The sequence below is a fragment of the Dermacentor silvarum genome, chromosome 4, assembly GCF_013339745.2.
Source record: "Dermacentor silvarum isolate Dsil-2018 chromosome 4, BIME_Dsil_1.4, whole genome shotgun sequence".
NCBI classification, from domain to species: domain Eukaryota; kingdom Metazoa; phylum Arthropoda; class Arachnida; order Ixodida; family Ixodidae; genus Dermacentor; species Dermacentor silvarum.
Window position 1 is genome coordinate 126,337,950 of NC_051157.2, and position 17,965 is coordinate 126,355,914.

General features: G+C 47.7%; 2 protein-coding genes across 2 annotated transcripts; one reads left to right on the plus strand and one right to left on the minus strand.

Moving 5' to 3' along the window:
- The first annotated feature begins 10,570 nt into the window (after positions 1 to 10,570).
- Positions 10,571 to 11,334, plus strand: LOC125945011 (uncharacterized). The gene is made up of 3 exons (XM_049666541.1): positions 10,571 to 10,788; positions 10,891 to 11,016; positions 11,145 to 11,334. The coding sequence occupies exons 1-3, from the start codon at positions 10,577 to 10,579 to the stop codon at positions 11,332 to 11,334; spliced, it is 528 nt and encodes a 175-aa protein (XP_049522498.1). The 5' UTR covers positions 10,571 to 10,576.
- An 841-nt stretch (positions 11,335 to 12,175) lies between these two features.
- On the minus strand, positions 12,176 to 13,022 carry LOC125945012 (uncharacterized). Its single transcript, XM_049666542.1, has 3 exons — positions 12,835 to 13,022; positions 12,677 to 12,712; positions 12,176 to 12,350 (listed from the first exon to the last, which is right to left on the minus strand). Exons 1-3 carry the CDS (start codon positions 12,999 to 13,001, stop codon positions 12,176 to 12,178), a joined length of 378 nt encoding a protein of 125 aa, XP_049522499.1. The 5' UTR covers positions 13,002 to 13,022.
- Between the last annotated feature and the right edge of the window lie 4,943 nt (positions 13,023 to 17,965).

Genomic DNA, 17,965 nt, shown 5'->3' on the forward strand with positions numbered 1-17,965 from the left:
GCAACCGGCTCGAGCCTCCAATAGCAAGGTACTTCCCTTTATTTTATCGTACAGATCTTTTCTTCTCATTGATTTCTTTCATTCTTTTAAATCTTACCGTCCATTTCCGATGATGTAGAAATTGTGTAATCTATGACCTGACTCACTGTTTGCCATGATCGTACTAGCCCCCTTTTTATATCACGTTAGGAGGTCCCCCCGACAGTTGTTACTTCGGGACCTCCGAATGTGTACTTACACCCACCTTGTATTTGACTTTGTCGTAAAAATAAATATTGATTGATTGATTAATCTCCACGGTCCATGTTGTTTCCATTTTGTGCATCCGATTCAATGTCTCTATTTCACTCACTTTGTTTCTGATTGCTCTTGGTTGTTTATTTACAGTTTCTACTATCCTGTACTTGGTTGCTAACTTTCTTGACCTATTCCGCCATTCTGCATCCACGCTTTTCAGCTACAGATACTTGTGCACTCCGTCTGTGTCTAACGCCTTTTCCTTGCATACGCGTCCTCGTGTATTCGCTGGTACCCCCGTTTTCAAGTTCATTGTGCACTTCAGCCACCGATTTATTTTCATTCATGTTCCTTAGTCTTTCTTCAAATCTAATTTCGCTCTTTGCTTCCCTAACTTCAAAAGAGGCCCAACTCATGTCACCCTGCACGACCACATTTGTGGTTTTACCATGAGCTCCGAAAGCCAACCGGCCTACTGCTCTTTGGTTAACTTCCAACCCCGACAAGTTATTGGATTTTAAGCATAGAATAGTAATTGCGAACGTTAGCGCAGGCACCATTACTCCTTTCCAGATTCCACGCACCACATCATACTTACTGTGGCCCCACAGTGCTCTGTGTTTCATTATTGCTGCATTCCGCTTCACCTTTATTTTCACATTATTTTTGTGGGGGCTTGAGTAGTTCTTCCCTTCGTTGATGTATACGCCGAGGTACTTATATTGCTTGACTCTGGGTATGATTTGCTGTTGAATTGACACCACGTAATTACTCATCTCTTCATTAAAGATCATAATCCCTGATTTCTGTGTGCTAAAATTAAGGTCTAGATTTGTCGCTCCGTTACCACAGATATTCGCAAGTGCCTGCATATCTCTTGTATTGTCAGCTAGTAGCACTATGTCGTCCTCATACATCAGTCCAGGGACCTTCTGTTGCACCATTTGTCCCTTACGCATGTAAGATAAATCAAACCCCAATTCGCTCTTTTCCAGTCGTCTTTCTATGCCCTAAACATAAAGCGTGAACACCGATGGAGACAGAGGACATCCTTGCTTCAGTCCTTGGTGAATTCCGACCACTTCATTACCTTTTTGACCTTCCGATACAACTTGTACTCGGTTGTCTCCATATATCTCCCCTCAGCAGCTCCATGAAATCGTCACCTATGCCTTCGTGCTGAAGAATATCCCATTACAATTCCCTGTCTGCGTTGTCATAGGCTGCTTTAATATCTAGAAATGGTGTCCTAAAGGTCAATTCTGAGCCACTGAAATCTCCATGCCCTGAGTTATTACAAACATATCTTTTAAGTGTCTGTCTGGCCTGAACCCATTCTGCAGTTCCCCCAGTACATCGCTTTTTCTCCACCCACTTCGACAGTTCTAATTTTATGGTTTGCATTGCCATTCTATGTATCACCAACGTTACTGTAACTGGCCTGTACGAGCTTATTTGATCCCTATCTCCTTTGCCTTTGTAGATCAGGTTCATCTTACTTTCGCGCCATCAACGGTAATTTTCTTTGTTGAAATGACTTGCTCTATTGGATTATTCAGGAGTGCCTTGCTCTTTGGACCGGGGTTTTTGATTAGCTGCATTGCGATTTCATCAGGTCCTGCTGCTGTGTTATTAGGTGCACTTTCTGCAGCCTTTTACAACGAAGCTGTTAAGGGCTCACTCTTCGGTGGTCGCGTCCGGATGTAGAAAAAAAAACTCTCATTGACCGTATGCTGCATGTGCCAGTGAAAGCGCGCAAGGTGCAAGGGACGCGTGCTTTCACGGGGAGCGAACGCACGGCGGATAGCAAACGCGACTTCCCAGTGGAAGGGGAGCGGTGGGCGAGGAGGGCATCGAGGCACGCTAGACTGTGCGTGGGCGTGCCCGCTCTCCCACTTCGGTGCATGCGCACAGCCCTGCCGGCCTCTGCCGCCTGTGCCGCGCACTCTCTATGGACGCCGGGTGGTCGCGCGCACCGTATCTTGAAACCGATCTGCAACACGCCTCCTACCTTTGTATGTGCTGTGCTTTCGCCGCTCAGTTTCCGTTGAAGCAATAGACCGCAAGAACCTTCGCCCGCTGTACGCGCTTGCTCAGGCCAGCGTTTTGACAGCTGTTGTGTGCAGTCACAAAAGAAAGCCGACAGATCCCACGCCCTGAGGGAATCGATCTCTGAGCAGCCTTGCGGGGAGGCTACCAAGTTAACGAAACGACCATGAGGGCACCAAGACGTAGGTGGCTGTTTCATGACCTACATGACACGCATATCATGACTTTCATGTCATGAGTCCTCAGGAGTCTCTTTAGCTATGCCTAAGATACCTAAAGGCGAAAGCCTTAGTCATGGTCATGATTATGACTTCGATCGTCAACCATTAGCCTTTTCCTTCACTTTGTACCACATTCAAACCCCTTCCATGGGTCATCGAGTGTTGTTTTTCGCTGAGTCATTGTCATTTTTCCAGAGCCATGCTCATGACGACGGCTGGTACCTCCATCCTTTCGTGTTTCCTTCACTTGGTACCCACGTCCAAACTCATTTCAGTGGTTTTTGAGTGTTAATCTTTTTTCGCTGAGTCATTTACATTTTTGCTGAGTCATGCTCACCACTATGGCTTCTACCATCATGCTTTAGTGTTTCCTTTACTTAGTATCCACGTCCGTCAGAAACCACTTCAGTGGCTTTTGAGTGTTAATCTTTTTTTGCTGAGTAATCGTCGTTTTTCCTAAGTCATGCTCATGACTATGATTTCTGCCATCATCAATGAGTGTTTCCTTCACATAGTGTCAGCGTCCGAACAATTCCAGTGGTTTTTGAGTGTTAATCTATTTTCACTGAGTCATCGTTTTTTTTTTGCTGAGTCATGCCCATGAATGACTTCTACCAGCATCCTGTAGTGTTTCCTTCACTTAGTACCCCCATCGGAACCCCTCTCAGAGGCTTTTGAGTGTTAATCTTTTTTTCGCTGAGTCATTGCCATTTCTGCTGAGTCATGCTCATGACTATGATTTCTAAAATCATCAATGAGTGTTTCCTTCACTTAGTGCCCACGTCCGAACCCATTCCAGTGGTTTTTGAGTGTTAATTTTTTTTCGCTGAGTCATTGTCATTTTTGCTTAGTCAAGCTCAAGACAATGATTTCTACCAGCATCCTGCAGTGTTTCCTTCACTTAGCCCACGTCCGAACCCATTGGAGTGTTCAACGTTTTCGCTGGGTAATTGTCATGAACTGCATGACACTTACCTATTACCTATTACTGACATATCACCTATGTTCGTCATACACTCCTGTCATACTATATCAATTTTGGTACCTACCAAGTTAACGCAACGACCATCAGAGGACCAAGATGTAGGCGGCTGATTCATGACCTACATGACACGCATGTCTTGACATTGATGTCGTGACATATCATTTATGTTTGTCCCATACTCTTGTCATAGTATGCCAATTTTGGTACATACCAAGTTAACGAAACGACCATGAGAGCACAAAGTCGTAGGCGGCTGATACATAGATAGATAGATAGATAGATAGATAGATAGATAGATAGATAGATAGATAGATACTGTCAAAGTAGCAAATGTTCGCCAAGAAACGATTCTCATTTAAAAAACGCGTAGCCTTAACCCCAACCAAGAACATCACCTCTCAAAGAGGCGCCATAGGAAATTATGTTAAGTTACACAGGACGGACAACTGCTGCCGATGGCGGCGGCTTTTTGCCCACGTTCGCACCGAACGCGCGCGGCGTTGGTGACGTGTTTATGAAGAACATGCCAAACCTTTGCCGTACACCCTATGGCGGTGTTATATGTTAGAGGAAGAGGACGACGATGGCGACTAGTGCGCTCAGCGCAAGCGGCTCGTTCGTGTTCTGGCACTTCTGGACTGATTCAAACGGCCAGTATGGACGCTTTGTTACATGTTGTTACTGTCCTTCGGGCAATAAACCTCCCCTTTCCCGCCCTTCTACTGCGAAGACTCCTTTGATTTACATTTTATTTTGCCGAAACCAGGGACTCTGTGATTCAAGTGAATCGACAAAGAAAGGACTTCGCTGGCAACGAAGATGGAGCGGATCAAGAGCAAGCGAGCGACCCAGCGAGCTTTGCACACGCATCTCCGAAACGAGGCAAGTGGCTCGCTCGTGATCGGGCGCTTCTGGTCTAATTCGAACGGCCACTATGGACGCGTTGTTACTGTTCTTCGGGCAATAAACTTCCCCTTTCCCGCCCTTCTACTGCGAAGACTAATTTATTTTACATTTTCTGTAAAACTTGGTTAAGGTGACTTTGATGAGTCAATTTGACAGCTCCAAGCACGAAATCGGGGCTTTGGAGGTTCCTTTTATCTGCGATCACTTGCTTGAACCTCCACAGTCACAGTCATTTGTGTAGAAGCTGGCTACTGAAAAGAAGTTTATTGCTGACTTCGTATCGCTTCCGGGCCTAAAAACAGAAGTCGGCATAAGCTTGCTCATTGGAGCCGACCAAATGTGGAAGCTCGTGCAAAACGATGTTTGGTCGCACGACGAAGTGACAGGGCTAGCTGCGATCAACACTAAGCTTGGCTGGACCTTTCAAGGGCCTGCACCATGCGACGGTCGCATTTTAACACGAAAGTGTTTTATGCCGGGGTCCACCAAGACTTCACTGACGTATTTCCGTCACGGAAATACGTCATAGAACATAATACAAAGAGAGAAACCAGAAGAAAAAGTTCCACAAACATGCAAAATTTGGGAATCGAACCCACGACCTCTCGGTCCGCGACGATAGATCGCCGAGCGTTTAACCCATTGCGCCACAAACGCATTTGCAGAGAGCTACACAGACGCGCCTTATATATCTAAAGCCCAGACCACACGTACGCTTGCAAACGCGCGCGAGCTCGCGTCCGCTCGCCCACGCATGCGCAGACGGTGCGGCACGGCTCGTACGCGTCGAAACGCGGCGCGATCTCGCTGATCAGCTCCTCTCAGTTATCGCGCGCCTGGGCTGCCTCACGTCGGCGCGCCTGGCTACGCAGCGACGGCGCGGTACATTCAACTCTCAGTTAAGCAGAATTATACCATGCAAGAAAGTGCTTCTTCTTCACTTTTTGGGCTGATCTAACAGCTCCAAAAAGATAAAAATTACGTTTATAAATATCGAAGCATTTTGAAGCACTGCCAACAACGAAATACGAAGTGGCGTCTGCCAAGGTGTAAACAAGTGATGCCAGTGAGCGCGCGCTGTCGCGCGTATTTGTGGATGCAAAACGCCATTCCTCGCTAGGCACGGCAACCGCAAGGCGCGTAGACGCGAGCTTACGCGCGTCCGCAAGCGTACGTGTGGTCTGGGCTTAACACTCCTCCGTGTACCCGCGCTCTTGCTCGGGGCGGTGCCGCCGCCTACGAGCAGAAAAGAGAAGTACTGCATTATGACACTAACGCGCACCGACAGTGAACGCTTCGGTGGTCTCAGCACTACGACGCCTCGATGCCAGCATTCGAAGGGATGCTGGCATCAAGAAGCACTACCAACGCCACCTAGGTGGCGTTCACCGTACTCAGCACAGCGGAGCGCGGCCTCCGCAATTAGCTCTGAAAATGTTTCTGAAGTTGATCGCGGAGGCTGCAATTACGACGCGCTGTACGCGCTGGTTTGACTCGGTGACGATTCAGTTACGTGCTTCGTCTTTCGCGTTGTGCTAGCGTGTGCAGCGTAGTGCAGCTTCCATATGCACGACGGTTGCTCATGGTCATCGACGTTGGTAGTCGTGATGGAGGAGACGTGCCACCAGGCGTCAGCGTGGGTGCATCAACGCCTAAGGGCGCTTTAGCCACAAAACACCAATAGACATTATATATCAATGTGCAATAAACATTACACTACTTCTGTGAAGACACGTTTCACTTTCGTGTTCTATACCGATTCCTATATAAGAGGGATCAACCACATTTTTTAAAGAAGTCCGCGCGCACGTTTGTGTCCGTCGCACGAGTTGCACAGAGACTGAGGTGTCTGAAGCCTTACAGCACTTCTGGGATTTAGACAGCATAGGCATTTCTGACCCTTCTACCCACGACGAGCATGGAAATGAAGTGGTCCGGCAATTCACGGAGAACAAAGGATTCAGGAACGGGAGGTACGAAGTAGCGTTACCGTGCAAACCCGTCAAAACATACCTAGCAGACAACCGAAGTGTTGCGGTTCGACACCTCTAAGGTTTACGGCAGCGATTTGGTAGTAACGAGGAGCTTCTTCAGCAGTACGACAAGGCACTCAGGCAGTATGAACTGGATGATCACGCTGAAAGAGTCAACGGAAAAGACGCGGCAGAGAGATGTTACTACCTGCCGCACCATGCTGTTATCAGGGAATCGTCCTCGACGACACGGCTCAGGGTGGTCTTCGATGCCTCGTCACACACACACATGGAGCAGCGTATCTGCACAAATTATTAGAAAAAGGAACCAAGATCAACAACAACATGGTTAAAATGCTTCTGAAATTCGGGCTACAGAAGATTGGAAATACTGCAGATGTACAAAATACGTTTCTTCAAGTCGGCAGTCAAGAGCCTGATCGCGACGCCTTGCGGATTTTATGGTTTGACAGCACGCCAATGTCAAGTGAACATGTACCGAAAATAGTGGAGTATAGGATGACACGCGTACCATTTGGAACTACAGCACGTTCATTCCTCTTAACAGCGACGCTCCAGTATCATTTCAAGCACGTCGATCCTGCGGTGAGATCAACTGCCATGCAACTTGCCCAGAATTTCTACGTTGACGTTCTTGTCACAGGAGTTCCTTCTTCAAAAGAAGCTTTCCGTTTTTCATCATCATCATCAGCCTATATTTTTTAGGTCCACTGCAGGACGAAGGCCTCTCCCTGCGATCTCCAATTACCTCTGTCTTGCGCTAGCGTATTCCAACTTGCACCTGCAAATTTTTCCGTCTTTATAAAGAAGCGAATCTCATCATGAGCAAAGCGGGCATGAAGCTGCAAAAATGGTCAACCAATGATGATGGGCTAAGACAGTACATCACTGATAGATTGGACTCTGTCTCAGCAATGTCTCCTACGAAAGTTATTGGTTTGCTATGGGACACAGCTGCTGACAAACTTATTCTAAACATGGAATCTCTGTTACAGATTCTCGACAAAAATAACGACACCAAGAGATGTGTCCTTCAGACGACCACACGGATTTTCGATCCATTTGGGTGGCTATCACCGTTCGTCTTTAGGATGAAAGTCGTCTTTCAGAGATTGTGGGAACACGGCACAGCTTGGGAAGAAGTTATGCCTGAGCAACTTAGACACGAATGGGGAACTTGGTCCGATGAGCTGAAATGTTCTCCGGTGTTTTCACTTCGCAGGTGTGAGCTGCAGTTATTATTGGACAAGCCTTCAAGCTCCCAGCTTCTTGTATTTGCTGATGCCAGTTCTATTGCTTATGGTGCCGTAGCTTATCTGAGAATTATTATTATTTGATTTGTACACATATAGCACAAGGACACGAAGGAGATAGGGAGGGAGCAAGCTGACAACGGCCACCGAGAGGGGCACAATGCCTGCCTGCTCTTTCATGAGGAGGCAATAGAGGAAATGAAAACATGAGGAAAGAAAAGAGGAAATAAAAGAGGAAATTAAGAAATGGCGGAGACACAGACAGAACAAACAAAATACAAATAATGTCTATAAACGGGAGGCCAAGTCAGTGTCCTTAAGAAAAGTTAGCAGGGCTCGATGGGCCTGGTCACGTCGGGAAGCGCACCCTATTGGAAATAGGCAATCATCAAGGGTCGCACATTGCAGTCCAATAAGTCGATATTCCTTAATTATCAATGCGCCCTGCGCAACGAATGCGGGACACTCTAAAACGAGATGTTCAAGTGTCTCACAGGAGCCACAAAACGTACACGACGGGCTGTCCACACGTCCTTGTCGGTATAGGCGTTCGCGCACCAACACAGACCCAACCCTTAACTTATATAGCAGTGCTCTCGCACGACGGTGCAAGCCTCGACCACGAACACGGGGAGGGAACGGTCCGTCTGCAACACGCCGGTCTTGGTGCTGCTGTAGGAGGTGTCGGCATGTCAGAAGAAGAGCGTTTTCAAAAATGCAGGAAATTTCAGGACAGTCAGATTCGTGGTGGGCACAGCTTAAAGCGAGGCGATCAGCCTATTCATTTCCAGAGATGCCCACGTGCGAGGGTATCCTCTATCCACTGGGCAATGAGGGACACTCCACAGGAAGTAATTTTGCCGGAAGTTTCTTCAATACTGCATAAATTTGGGGTATTGGCATCTTTTCTCAGTCTGCTGAGGGCAGCACGGGAGTCTGTAAAAATGACAACCTTCAATGCTTTCAACTCTTCGTGTACGTACTTCAGAGCAACATCAATCGCGGCCAGTTCTGCAGTTGTTGATGAAGATCAATGCGGTAACGTCGATGTTCAGTTTCTATTTTGGAAGTGTAGAGTAGATCGAATCAAACGAATCACGTTACCACGTTTGGAATTGATAGCAGCAGTTCTGGCTTCTAGAGTCCTGAAGTTCTTGCGGGAGGCTCTAGAGTCGAGGCAATGGAAAATAGAAGAGCACCTGTGGACGGACTCAACTGTAGGGCTTTGTTGGATACAAAGCTCTACGGCGGACCAACAGTGGCATATGGCTGACCACGCATCTATTTTGCATTGCACAGGTCGCTTGCTTGGCATCTCTGAATGAACAGACCACGGCGGGCAAGCATGTTGCCAGCGGCGATTCGACGTCGATGGCTTGCAGTTTTTCACCGCAGTGGAACACTTATCAGCCTACTCCTCTTCTGACGACACAGTGCTCATGGCGCCCCCAACCGGCTACACTGGTATGACGTCATCAGCAAGCAGCAACATATAAAAGAAGCCGCACAACTTCGTCTTTTGTGGTTACGGCGGAACCAACAGTGACATGTGGCTGACCACGCATCATCTGTTTTGCATTGCACAGGTCGTTTTGCTTGGCATCTCTGAATCAACAAACCACGGCGGGAAAGCATGTGGCCAGCGGCGATTCGACGTCGATGGCTTGCAGTTTTTCACCGCAGTGGAAAACTTATCAGCCTACTCATCCTCTCACGACACCGTGCTCATGGCGCCCCCAACCGGCTACACTGGTATGACGTCATCAGCAAGCAGCAACATATACAAGAAGCCGCACAACTTCGTCTGTTGTGGGTACGGCGGAACCAACAATGACATGTGGCTGACCACGCATCTGTTTTGCATTGCACAGATTGGTGCTTTTACGGTGTCTACCGTTTCCATTCGTAGTGATGTTCGTGGTATTGTGGTTCTGCCGTGCAACCAACATTTCCTTGGTATCATGTACAACTGTTTTTTTTCTCTGTAAACTGCTAATTTGTGCAGACGTAGAAGGGAATCTAGGCCCTACGCAAAAGGAGATGTTCGAGGAATTGCTGGAAGGCCAAAGGGCCATCACTAAAGAATTAGCAGAAATTAAAGCTTTGGTCACCAACAATGTAAAACTGATTAATGACCTTCAGAATACGATTGAGATTAGGAGTACATTAACTTCATCGTCTGCTAGTCAAGATGAGCAGGTTGAGACCACTCTTAAGACATTTGAACATGTCGTAAAATTTCAAGCAATGAAAGTCACTGATATAGCAGACAAAAATAGGTCAAACCTAATTATATACGGATTGCCTGAAAGTACTGGAAACAGAAGCTGATCTGAAGGAAAAAAAGTTGTCGCAGTTTCAACTGAAAGGCGAAGCATCAATTGCGATAGCAAATTTGTAGAGAGCTATACGGAGTAATGATAGTAGCTTTATCAGCTGTATAAACTTGGACATGCAGCAGCACCGGCAACACGCAGAACTGTTGTCGACGCCCTCGGCGTTTTGCCCGCGTTCGCACAAAATGCGTGCGGCGTTGGTGACTGTTGCCGGAGCCTCTGATATAAAGAGGCACTTGGTGCCGCAGCTAAACGTCGCCTCCCTTCCCTTCCCCTCACCCCCACGGCCTTTCGTGCGTCAGAAGAAGGCGCGTTTGCTCTACATATATGGTGATGGTAAAGGAGGAAAGAGACGCCTACTTCTGCAGCCCTTAAAGGCGCATTCACACCGGCCAAGCGGGAAAGCGGGCAGCGGCAGAAAGCAAGCGCATTTTCAATGCGGCGTGGCGGCGCGCGCGCGGAGTTGTTCAGACCGCTCGCCCCGCCTAGCTGCCCGCGCGCCCGCAACGCCGCCCGCGGAGCCTCGCATTTTCACGAAAGCGTCGAGAAGCTGCGGCACATTTGATAAGCCAGCCGTTCGCGCCACTTGTGAACAATGATCAGCTCTGACGAAGAAGACGAAATAGTCGGCATTCTGCTAGCCGCTTCTGTAGCAGCTTTTCAAGAAGAGCAGCGAACAGCTCGAAGGAAGACAGCCCGCCAACGCCGCTGGTGGGTTCGCCCAGCCTTGCAAGAACGAGAGAGAATGGGCCATGCCAATGCGTTGCTACCCCACCTACGTTCGCGCGATGTGGAATACTACAGAGAGTGAGTATCCGTTCTGCACTCATGGGATTTGTGGTAGTGTATTAGTTCCGGCACGTACGCTGGAGCGTTGTACGTTACGTAACACATGTGCTTTTTCTGCAGCTATTTGAGGATGCCCCCGCGCTCCTTCGACACGTTATTGGAACTTCTGAAGCCAAGGATACAGAAAAGTGACACAAACTACCGAAAAGCGATTCCTCCAGAGCACCGGTTAGCGCTAGCTGTCAGGTAAGGCTTCAGCGCTATTAATTTAGCGATTTTTGTTACTCTGTTTTCCTAGCAAGTGTCTTCTTACACGGCGACTGAGTGGGACCGTGCGAACACTATCGTGTTTTTCAATTTGTCTTTTGGCTCAGGTTCTTGGCTGCAGGAGAGACGCTGCGCTCGTCATCTTTCAATTTTCTATCTGGCCGCTCCACGGCTTTCGTGATTGTCGCCGAAGTATGCCAGGCCATTTGGGACGTCCTCGGGCCGATTTACGTCGCACGACCGTCAACTCCAGGCGAATGGCTAAAGGTAACCATGTTTTTAGGGAACATCGTTTAAGGGAACATCGGTATAATGTAGCAGAAAAGCGGGGTGGGTTCCTCGACGCTCACTGCAGGCATTGCAAGTGGGCTGATGCTGGGGCGGATGATGGTGACCGCTCGACGTGCGCTCCAGAATACAGAGACTGCTCTATCGTGGGAAGAGCACGAGGAAGAATAACTCGCGAAATTATCGAAGCAGAAATGATTGATAGGCTCGGGGATAACTGTATTTCACAACCATCACTTGCCCTTTCCCGCAAAGAGCTAGCTTATCTGCGTAATGGTATGTAAAGTATTTTTGTAAACGGCGCATGTATGATGATGTACGCGAAACAGTTGTATATATGTGTGGGTCCTTTGCTCGAAATAAATATTGTTGCAAGTTAGCGCCTGTGTGTGTCACCTCTTCTTTCGTCCTTGTCTTTTCATGCGCTATAAGCCTCACGATGTCATACCAACAAGCCCAAATCACTGCATTACAGTACTTCTCATAACATCGATTCACACAGAGCGTGGCATGTGGCGTTTTTTTTTTTCTTTATGTGCCCCGGACCAAAATGTTTCAGAACTTACGCCTTCTGGTTCTTTGATGCTCGCCATGACTTGCGTGGTCTTGGTGCACAGCTGAAATTGAAGGTTTGAAAATGATATGCGTACTGTACCTCTCACTATTTGTACACTGCATATGCAGCTAATTCCTTGCCTTGCATTTTGCTCCTCCACATCTCTACCTTGTACATCTTCCTCTGCGGACCTGTGTGAATAAATGTCAGTTTTTGCATTATGCATCTAACAGACATCTATAAATGTGATTCTTTTCGTTTCCTTATTGCAGGCTGAAGTAAGTTGTGAAATCTTTACGTTTCGAAGGTGTCACTTGCCGGCGGATGACCACTTTTCACAAGATGGACACTTCTGTCAGTCGAGCTGCTGCCACCTTGTTCCAGACACTCTTGCCCCAGCGTTTCATTGGAGAAGAGCTGAAGTTCTTCCTCTTGGCTAATGTTGCCTCCGTCTGCTGGCACTTCCATTCTACATCAAGTGGAAACAAACCCATTTTCCATGCATACATTCAATAAATGTTCTAAATTCTCTGGGCTTCCTTACTTATTCTTTATTTGGATTTAATGCTTACATTGTAGGAGAAAAGAGCTGGCTTCTAAAAACTACTGTATGCATCAGCAGTGATGCTTTCATAGATAAATGAGATCACATGTAGCCTCATTTTGCAAGGCTTGTTAAGAGTAACCTAAAGGTCACATAATCATTACAATATATAAAGTTATTGTGATAACAATTAATACTGAAGTTGTAAAAACGAATGTATTTCTTACTGGAATCAAGGGCATAGAACTTACCGTTGAGGCGCCTGGAATTCCAGGTTGCTCCAAAGGCTGCAAAGATAGAGTTTGACACAAACTAAGTCTTCCAGGAAGTAATTCTATGCTTTAAAGTGCAGGACACAGACTACACATTGTCGGGGTTACTGAGGAATCAGTTTGATTACAGGACTTACATTGGCTCCTCGTACACTTTTTCCATAATTGGCACCATTGCTTCGAAGTGTTTCCACTTAATTGTGCGGATATCATTTGTGCCAGCCCCACTTCTGGTCTTCTGTTTGATGTCTTGTTTAAGTCTTGTGAAATGATTCTTCAGATTTTTGAATTTCTTCTGGCACATTGCAGCTGAGGAGAAAAAAGAAATTGCGACAATGCAGAGATGAATAGCGCCTGTGCTCACTACCACAAATAATTCCCTATCGCGTTACCAGCAGCATTTCTACCAGTCTATCGCAGTATTGGCATGGGGGGGGGGGGGGGGGGGAACGCTTTCTCCAAAAAATTTTTACAAACATTGCAGCTGAATGTATTGCGTGCAAACATATACGGTGGCCGCTGAACCCCCCCCCCCCCCCCCCCCCCCCTTCGCCGCCTCTTTTCGAAACAGAGTCCTTGCTATACTCCTGCACCGGGGTGTAATCTTCACCTAATCTATCCTTGATCTAATCCAACACAATTTTCAAGAATAACAAACAGTTGCTGCAGTAACGCGATCGTCATTGCGCATATGCGTTTGCACACTCGCCTGTGCATGTGTGCCGCTAGATTGTTTATTTTAGGACACTGCTCCCGGGCTGCAGCTCATTTTCGCAAGCGTGTAAACACCGATAACCTGTGTGTACACATGTGCACAAGTGCTCGCGTACAAATACTCGCTCAGTTTACATCCGTGTCGACGGTTGAACTTTCCGTAAGTTTTAACGTGCTTTCGAGGCGCACGGTTACACGCAACGAAAAGACTGGCAGGAGCGAAGATACAGCTCCAGAAGAGCAGGCCCGGTCACTACTACGGCCCCTACTGCTCCGCCGCGAAAATCAGTGATGTTATTTTGAAGGTAGAATGCCGTACGGCGCGTGAAAGGTATAATGTGGCATGGCTAACACAGCCCGAGCGCCGCAGGAGCGAGAGTCTGTCCGACGTACCGCGCCCGTGCGCGGAGAATAGGTTACGCCAACGAAGAATTTACCGACGCATCTATATAGAGATCGTCGCCGTATTGCGTCATACAAGGATGGAAGCCTGCGTGTACCGGTTTAGGCCAAAAGTCGAAGGTTGCGCTTACGGCTACGCATGCACTGAACGATCTCTTAACCACAGGGGTAAAACGTATTCATGCAACGACACGGAAAAAAAAGCATGTAAGAAGGACGAATTGCCCTGTGAACTTACCATTCATGCCCAGACCTTCCGCTATCTTCTTCCATATCTGATTCTTGTACTCTACGTCCTTGTATCTGTCGTGTGTTTTGTCATACAGCATCGGGTAACATTTAATTGTGCCGATTAAAAGTGCAGCGCAAAATCCAGCTGGCTCGGTGGACGCCATTTTGAGCCGGCTTTTCTCCTCGAGCCCTGATTGGCTGCGGTAAAGCGGGAATTTCCGGCGGGGCGGAAAAAAATCGGTCCCAGAGCGATCGTAGGGATGGTCGATTAAATATTTTAATCGATTAACGATTAATCGTTCGTCGGTTTAGCCTATAATCGATTAATCGCTTTCGATGCGGGGCTTTTCGTCGATTAATCGATTAATCGACTTTTTTTTCGGGTGCTTTAAAAAGGATGAAACACAGTTATCTACTCACGTAAGTACCCATTATAACGTTTGAAAGGTGGAACCAGGATAAGAACTACAAGGGTATAACCTTTGATGAAGAATAATGTTTTTTAACTTCTTAAAGGCCAACTATAATTGCCACTAGGGACTAGTGAAGGAATAAACAATGTACAGGGTGTTCATATTTAAATTTTACGGAATTTTTCAAAATTGCCTGTGGCAGGTAGCATAATTCTTATCGTTGAGCTGGGTTATTCGAAGAGGCGGACATTAGTAGCACGAAAAATCGAAATACATATTTGACTAATTAACAAACATTGAGTAATGAACTTCTTATTGAATTACTTTATGACACATATTACAATTTATGAATTGTATCCGATGAGTTTGGAAGACCCACTTGAAAGGAATTTACAGGATGACACCAGTTTCGAGATATTATTTCTCAAAGTGTGGGACGAAATACATGGGCGTTCCAGTTACTTTTGTTCTTCAATGCATTTTGGTAGAAATGTAAGTGGAACAACAGCGTTTGTTTACGGCGAGTTTGATAGTGCATATCTTCAAACTGGTGTCATTCTGGAAATTCAGTAAGTTCTTGATGAGGGCTAGTTGGTTCATAATTTGGAACTGAGATTTGAACAGCGCGAAGAAAACAAGTACACGAAGAAAGAAATACCCCAAACAAGCGCTTCTTTGTGGTATTTGTTTCTTCGTGTCCTTGTTTTCTTCGCGATGTTCAAACCTCCGTTCCAAAATCTGGAAATTCATTCCAAGTGAATACGCCTGACAAGTGGATACGCCTGTTTTCTAATGAACCAGCAGGTGTTCCTCAAGGCTCAGTCCTCGGTCCACTTCTCTTTTACAGCGAAAGCTGTATATGGCTAGGCGAAACGAAAAACCGTTCGTCCCATGTTTCGATAAACGTCTCCATTGGCTGCGCCGTCAGTTACGTCGTTCTCTACGTCGCACCCAAGCGCGCGCGCCATTGGCAGCTAGCGCCGTTAGTGACATTGTTAGCGAACGCGTTCCCGCCATTGCCACGTTGACGCTGCTCTGCCCGCAACGCCGCCTCCTCTGCTCGCCGTTGTCGCATGCGTTCGATATCTCGAGTTAGCTCGGTGTCGTGGTTAGCAGCATCCGCCCGCCATTGGCGCTTGCGTTCCCCTAGAAACACAAACATGTAGCCAATATTTGAGAAACGCTTCAATACAGCGCAGTAGCGCACCCAGGATCTCTGCCAGGGGGGGGGGGGGGGGGTTGACAGTTTGCCAATACCATCTAAACAGCATTTATGTCGATTTCTTCACGGGAAATTGTCAAAAAAATGCGCTTTTTGCGAGTGTGCAGACGATTGCGCGTCTCACATCTTAGTTGCAGTACTCAAATGCGTAAGGAAAGAAAAGGGGTTAAACAAAAGGGGGGGGGGTTACAACCCCCGAATACCCCCCCCCCCCCCCCCCCGTCGGTGCGCCACTGATGCAGCGTCAGGATTAACCACTGCTAAACACCGGGGCCGCACGTTTCAGCTTCGCTGGTTAACCATCTGTACGGAGGGCTTGGGCGGTGTTTTTTAAATCTATATTAACGATCTTCCGAACTGCGTTCTTTGTTCTTCCATAAAGCTATTCGCAGATGACTGTGTTCTCTACCGTAAAATTCCTAATCCTTCCGATTCCCAAGAACTGCAGGACGACCTTAACCGCGTAACTGAGTGGTGTTCTAATTGGTGCATGCAACTAAATTCAAATAAATGCAAGGCCATGCGAATATCTTGTAACACTGTCATGCACACGTACTTTATTAATGGTGCACCTGTGACGTCAGTTACTTCTTACAAGTATCTCGGCCTTCACATAACAAATAACCTTTCTTAGCATTCGCATATTGACTATGTTGCTAATAACGCTAACCGTATGGTTGATTACTCGCACCGTAATTTTAGCTCTGCCCCTTCGTCCCTGAAGCTAACTCTTTACAAAGCTTTAGTTCGCTCCAAATTGGAGTATGCTTCAGCCATTTGGGATCCGACTCAGTCTTCATTAGTTTCTACTCTAGAAAGTATTCAAAACCGCGGTGCACGCTTTGTCTTATCTAATTATTCTCGCTATGCAAGTATATCATCGATGAAATGAACTCTTAACTTACCTGATCTTTCGTCACGCCGCAAATATTACCGTCTTTCCCTTTTTCACAAAGTTTTTATTGCGATAGCAATTATATGGACACTTCAACGGGATTTCTGCCGTCGGCGTCGTCGTCGCCGTCGCCGTCAGGTTCCGTATAGATTCCAAGGGCGATAAAATCGTCGCCGCGCGCCGTATGCGCGAGTAAAGGCCCAACCGCATGCACGCGATATTCAAGCGACAGCGACAAGCGACGCGACAGGCACACCCTGTCGCGCTGTCGTGTCGCGGCGTGGAGCAACCACATGAACGCGACATCGCGAAAAAGAGTAGCGACGGATTTACATTGTTGTGCGAATAAATGTTATCTTGCACGCGTAAAGAAATCTCAATTTTATCAAAAGGTCAATGTTTTATCTAGACCTAGCTAAAATATGCTATCATCCCCAGTGAAAATCCGTCCCATGCATCCCCAGTGGAACTCCGTCCCATGCCGCCAGCGTAAGGTGCCGTGGCGCCATCTGTTGAGTAAAACTTAAAACACTCTCTCGGCTCTCGGTGCCGTCTCAGGCCTAACACCGTCAAAACAAAACAACCGATCTCAATAATAACGACAAGAGAGCGCCGATACTTAGTCTACAGCTAGCGATGAGGTGAAGCGATGACTGATTGTGCTATTTATTTTTTGCTGTCACAGCAGAGAGCAAGTTGCAAGAGCGAATTCAGATCGAAGCGGGCAGATTGATTGCTGCCATGTTGTTGTGCAATCGCTGTCCCCAGCGGATGTCGTCGCGCTGACTTCCGGGCGACAAGCGATATTTTCTGGCTGGCCAGAAACCGGCGACACGACCAGCGACAGCGACGGATAGCCCTCCGCGACGGCAAAACCTGTCGCTCGTCGCCGTCGCTTGTCGCTGTCGCTCGAAAATCGCGTGCATGCGGTTGGGCCTTAAAAGCGCGCGGGGGACGCGCGCTATCACGGAGAGCCAACGCACGGCGGAAAGCAAACGCGATTGTCGCGCGAAAGGCCGGGGGGGGGGGGGGGGGGGGGTAGGGAGGCGGGGAGACGCTGTGCTACGGCACCAAATGCTTATCTTGCAACCCAGCGCAAGGCGAACTGGCAACGCACTCTCCCACGCGAAAGCAAAAAAAGCGTGGAGGCAGCGCGGGAGGGAGGGGGGGAGCAGCTTCTACTCTGCCAACAAATACGCTGGCACTGGCTGTGGTGGCCGTCGCCCGCACCGTCTCTTATCTCCACACGGCTCTGACCTTTGTAAATGCCGCGCTCAGTTTCCGTTGAAGCGATAGACCGCACGCTTCTTCGCCCGCTGGCTGCAGCGGCTGCGCTTGCTGCTATCGTTTTGACAGTCGTTGTCTGCGGTCATTCAGTGTGATCTATTCAT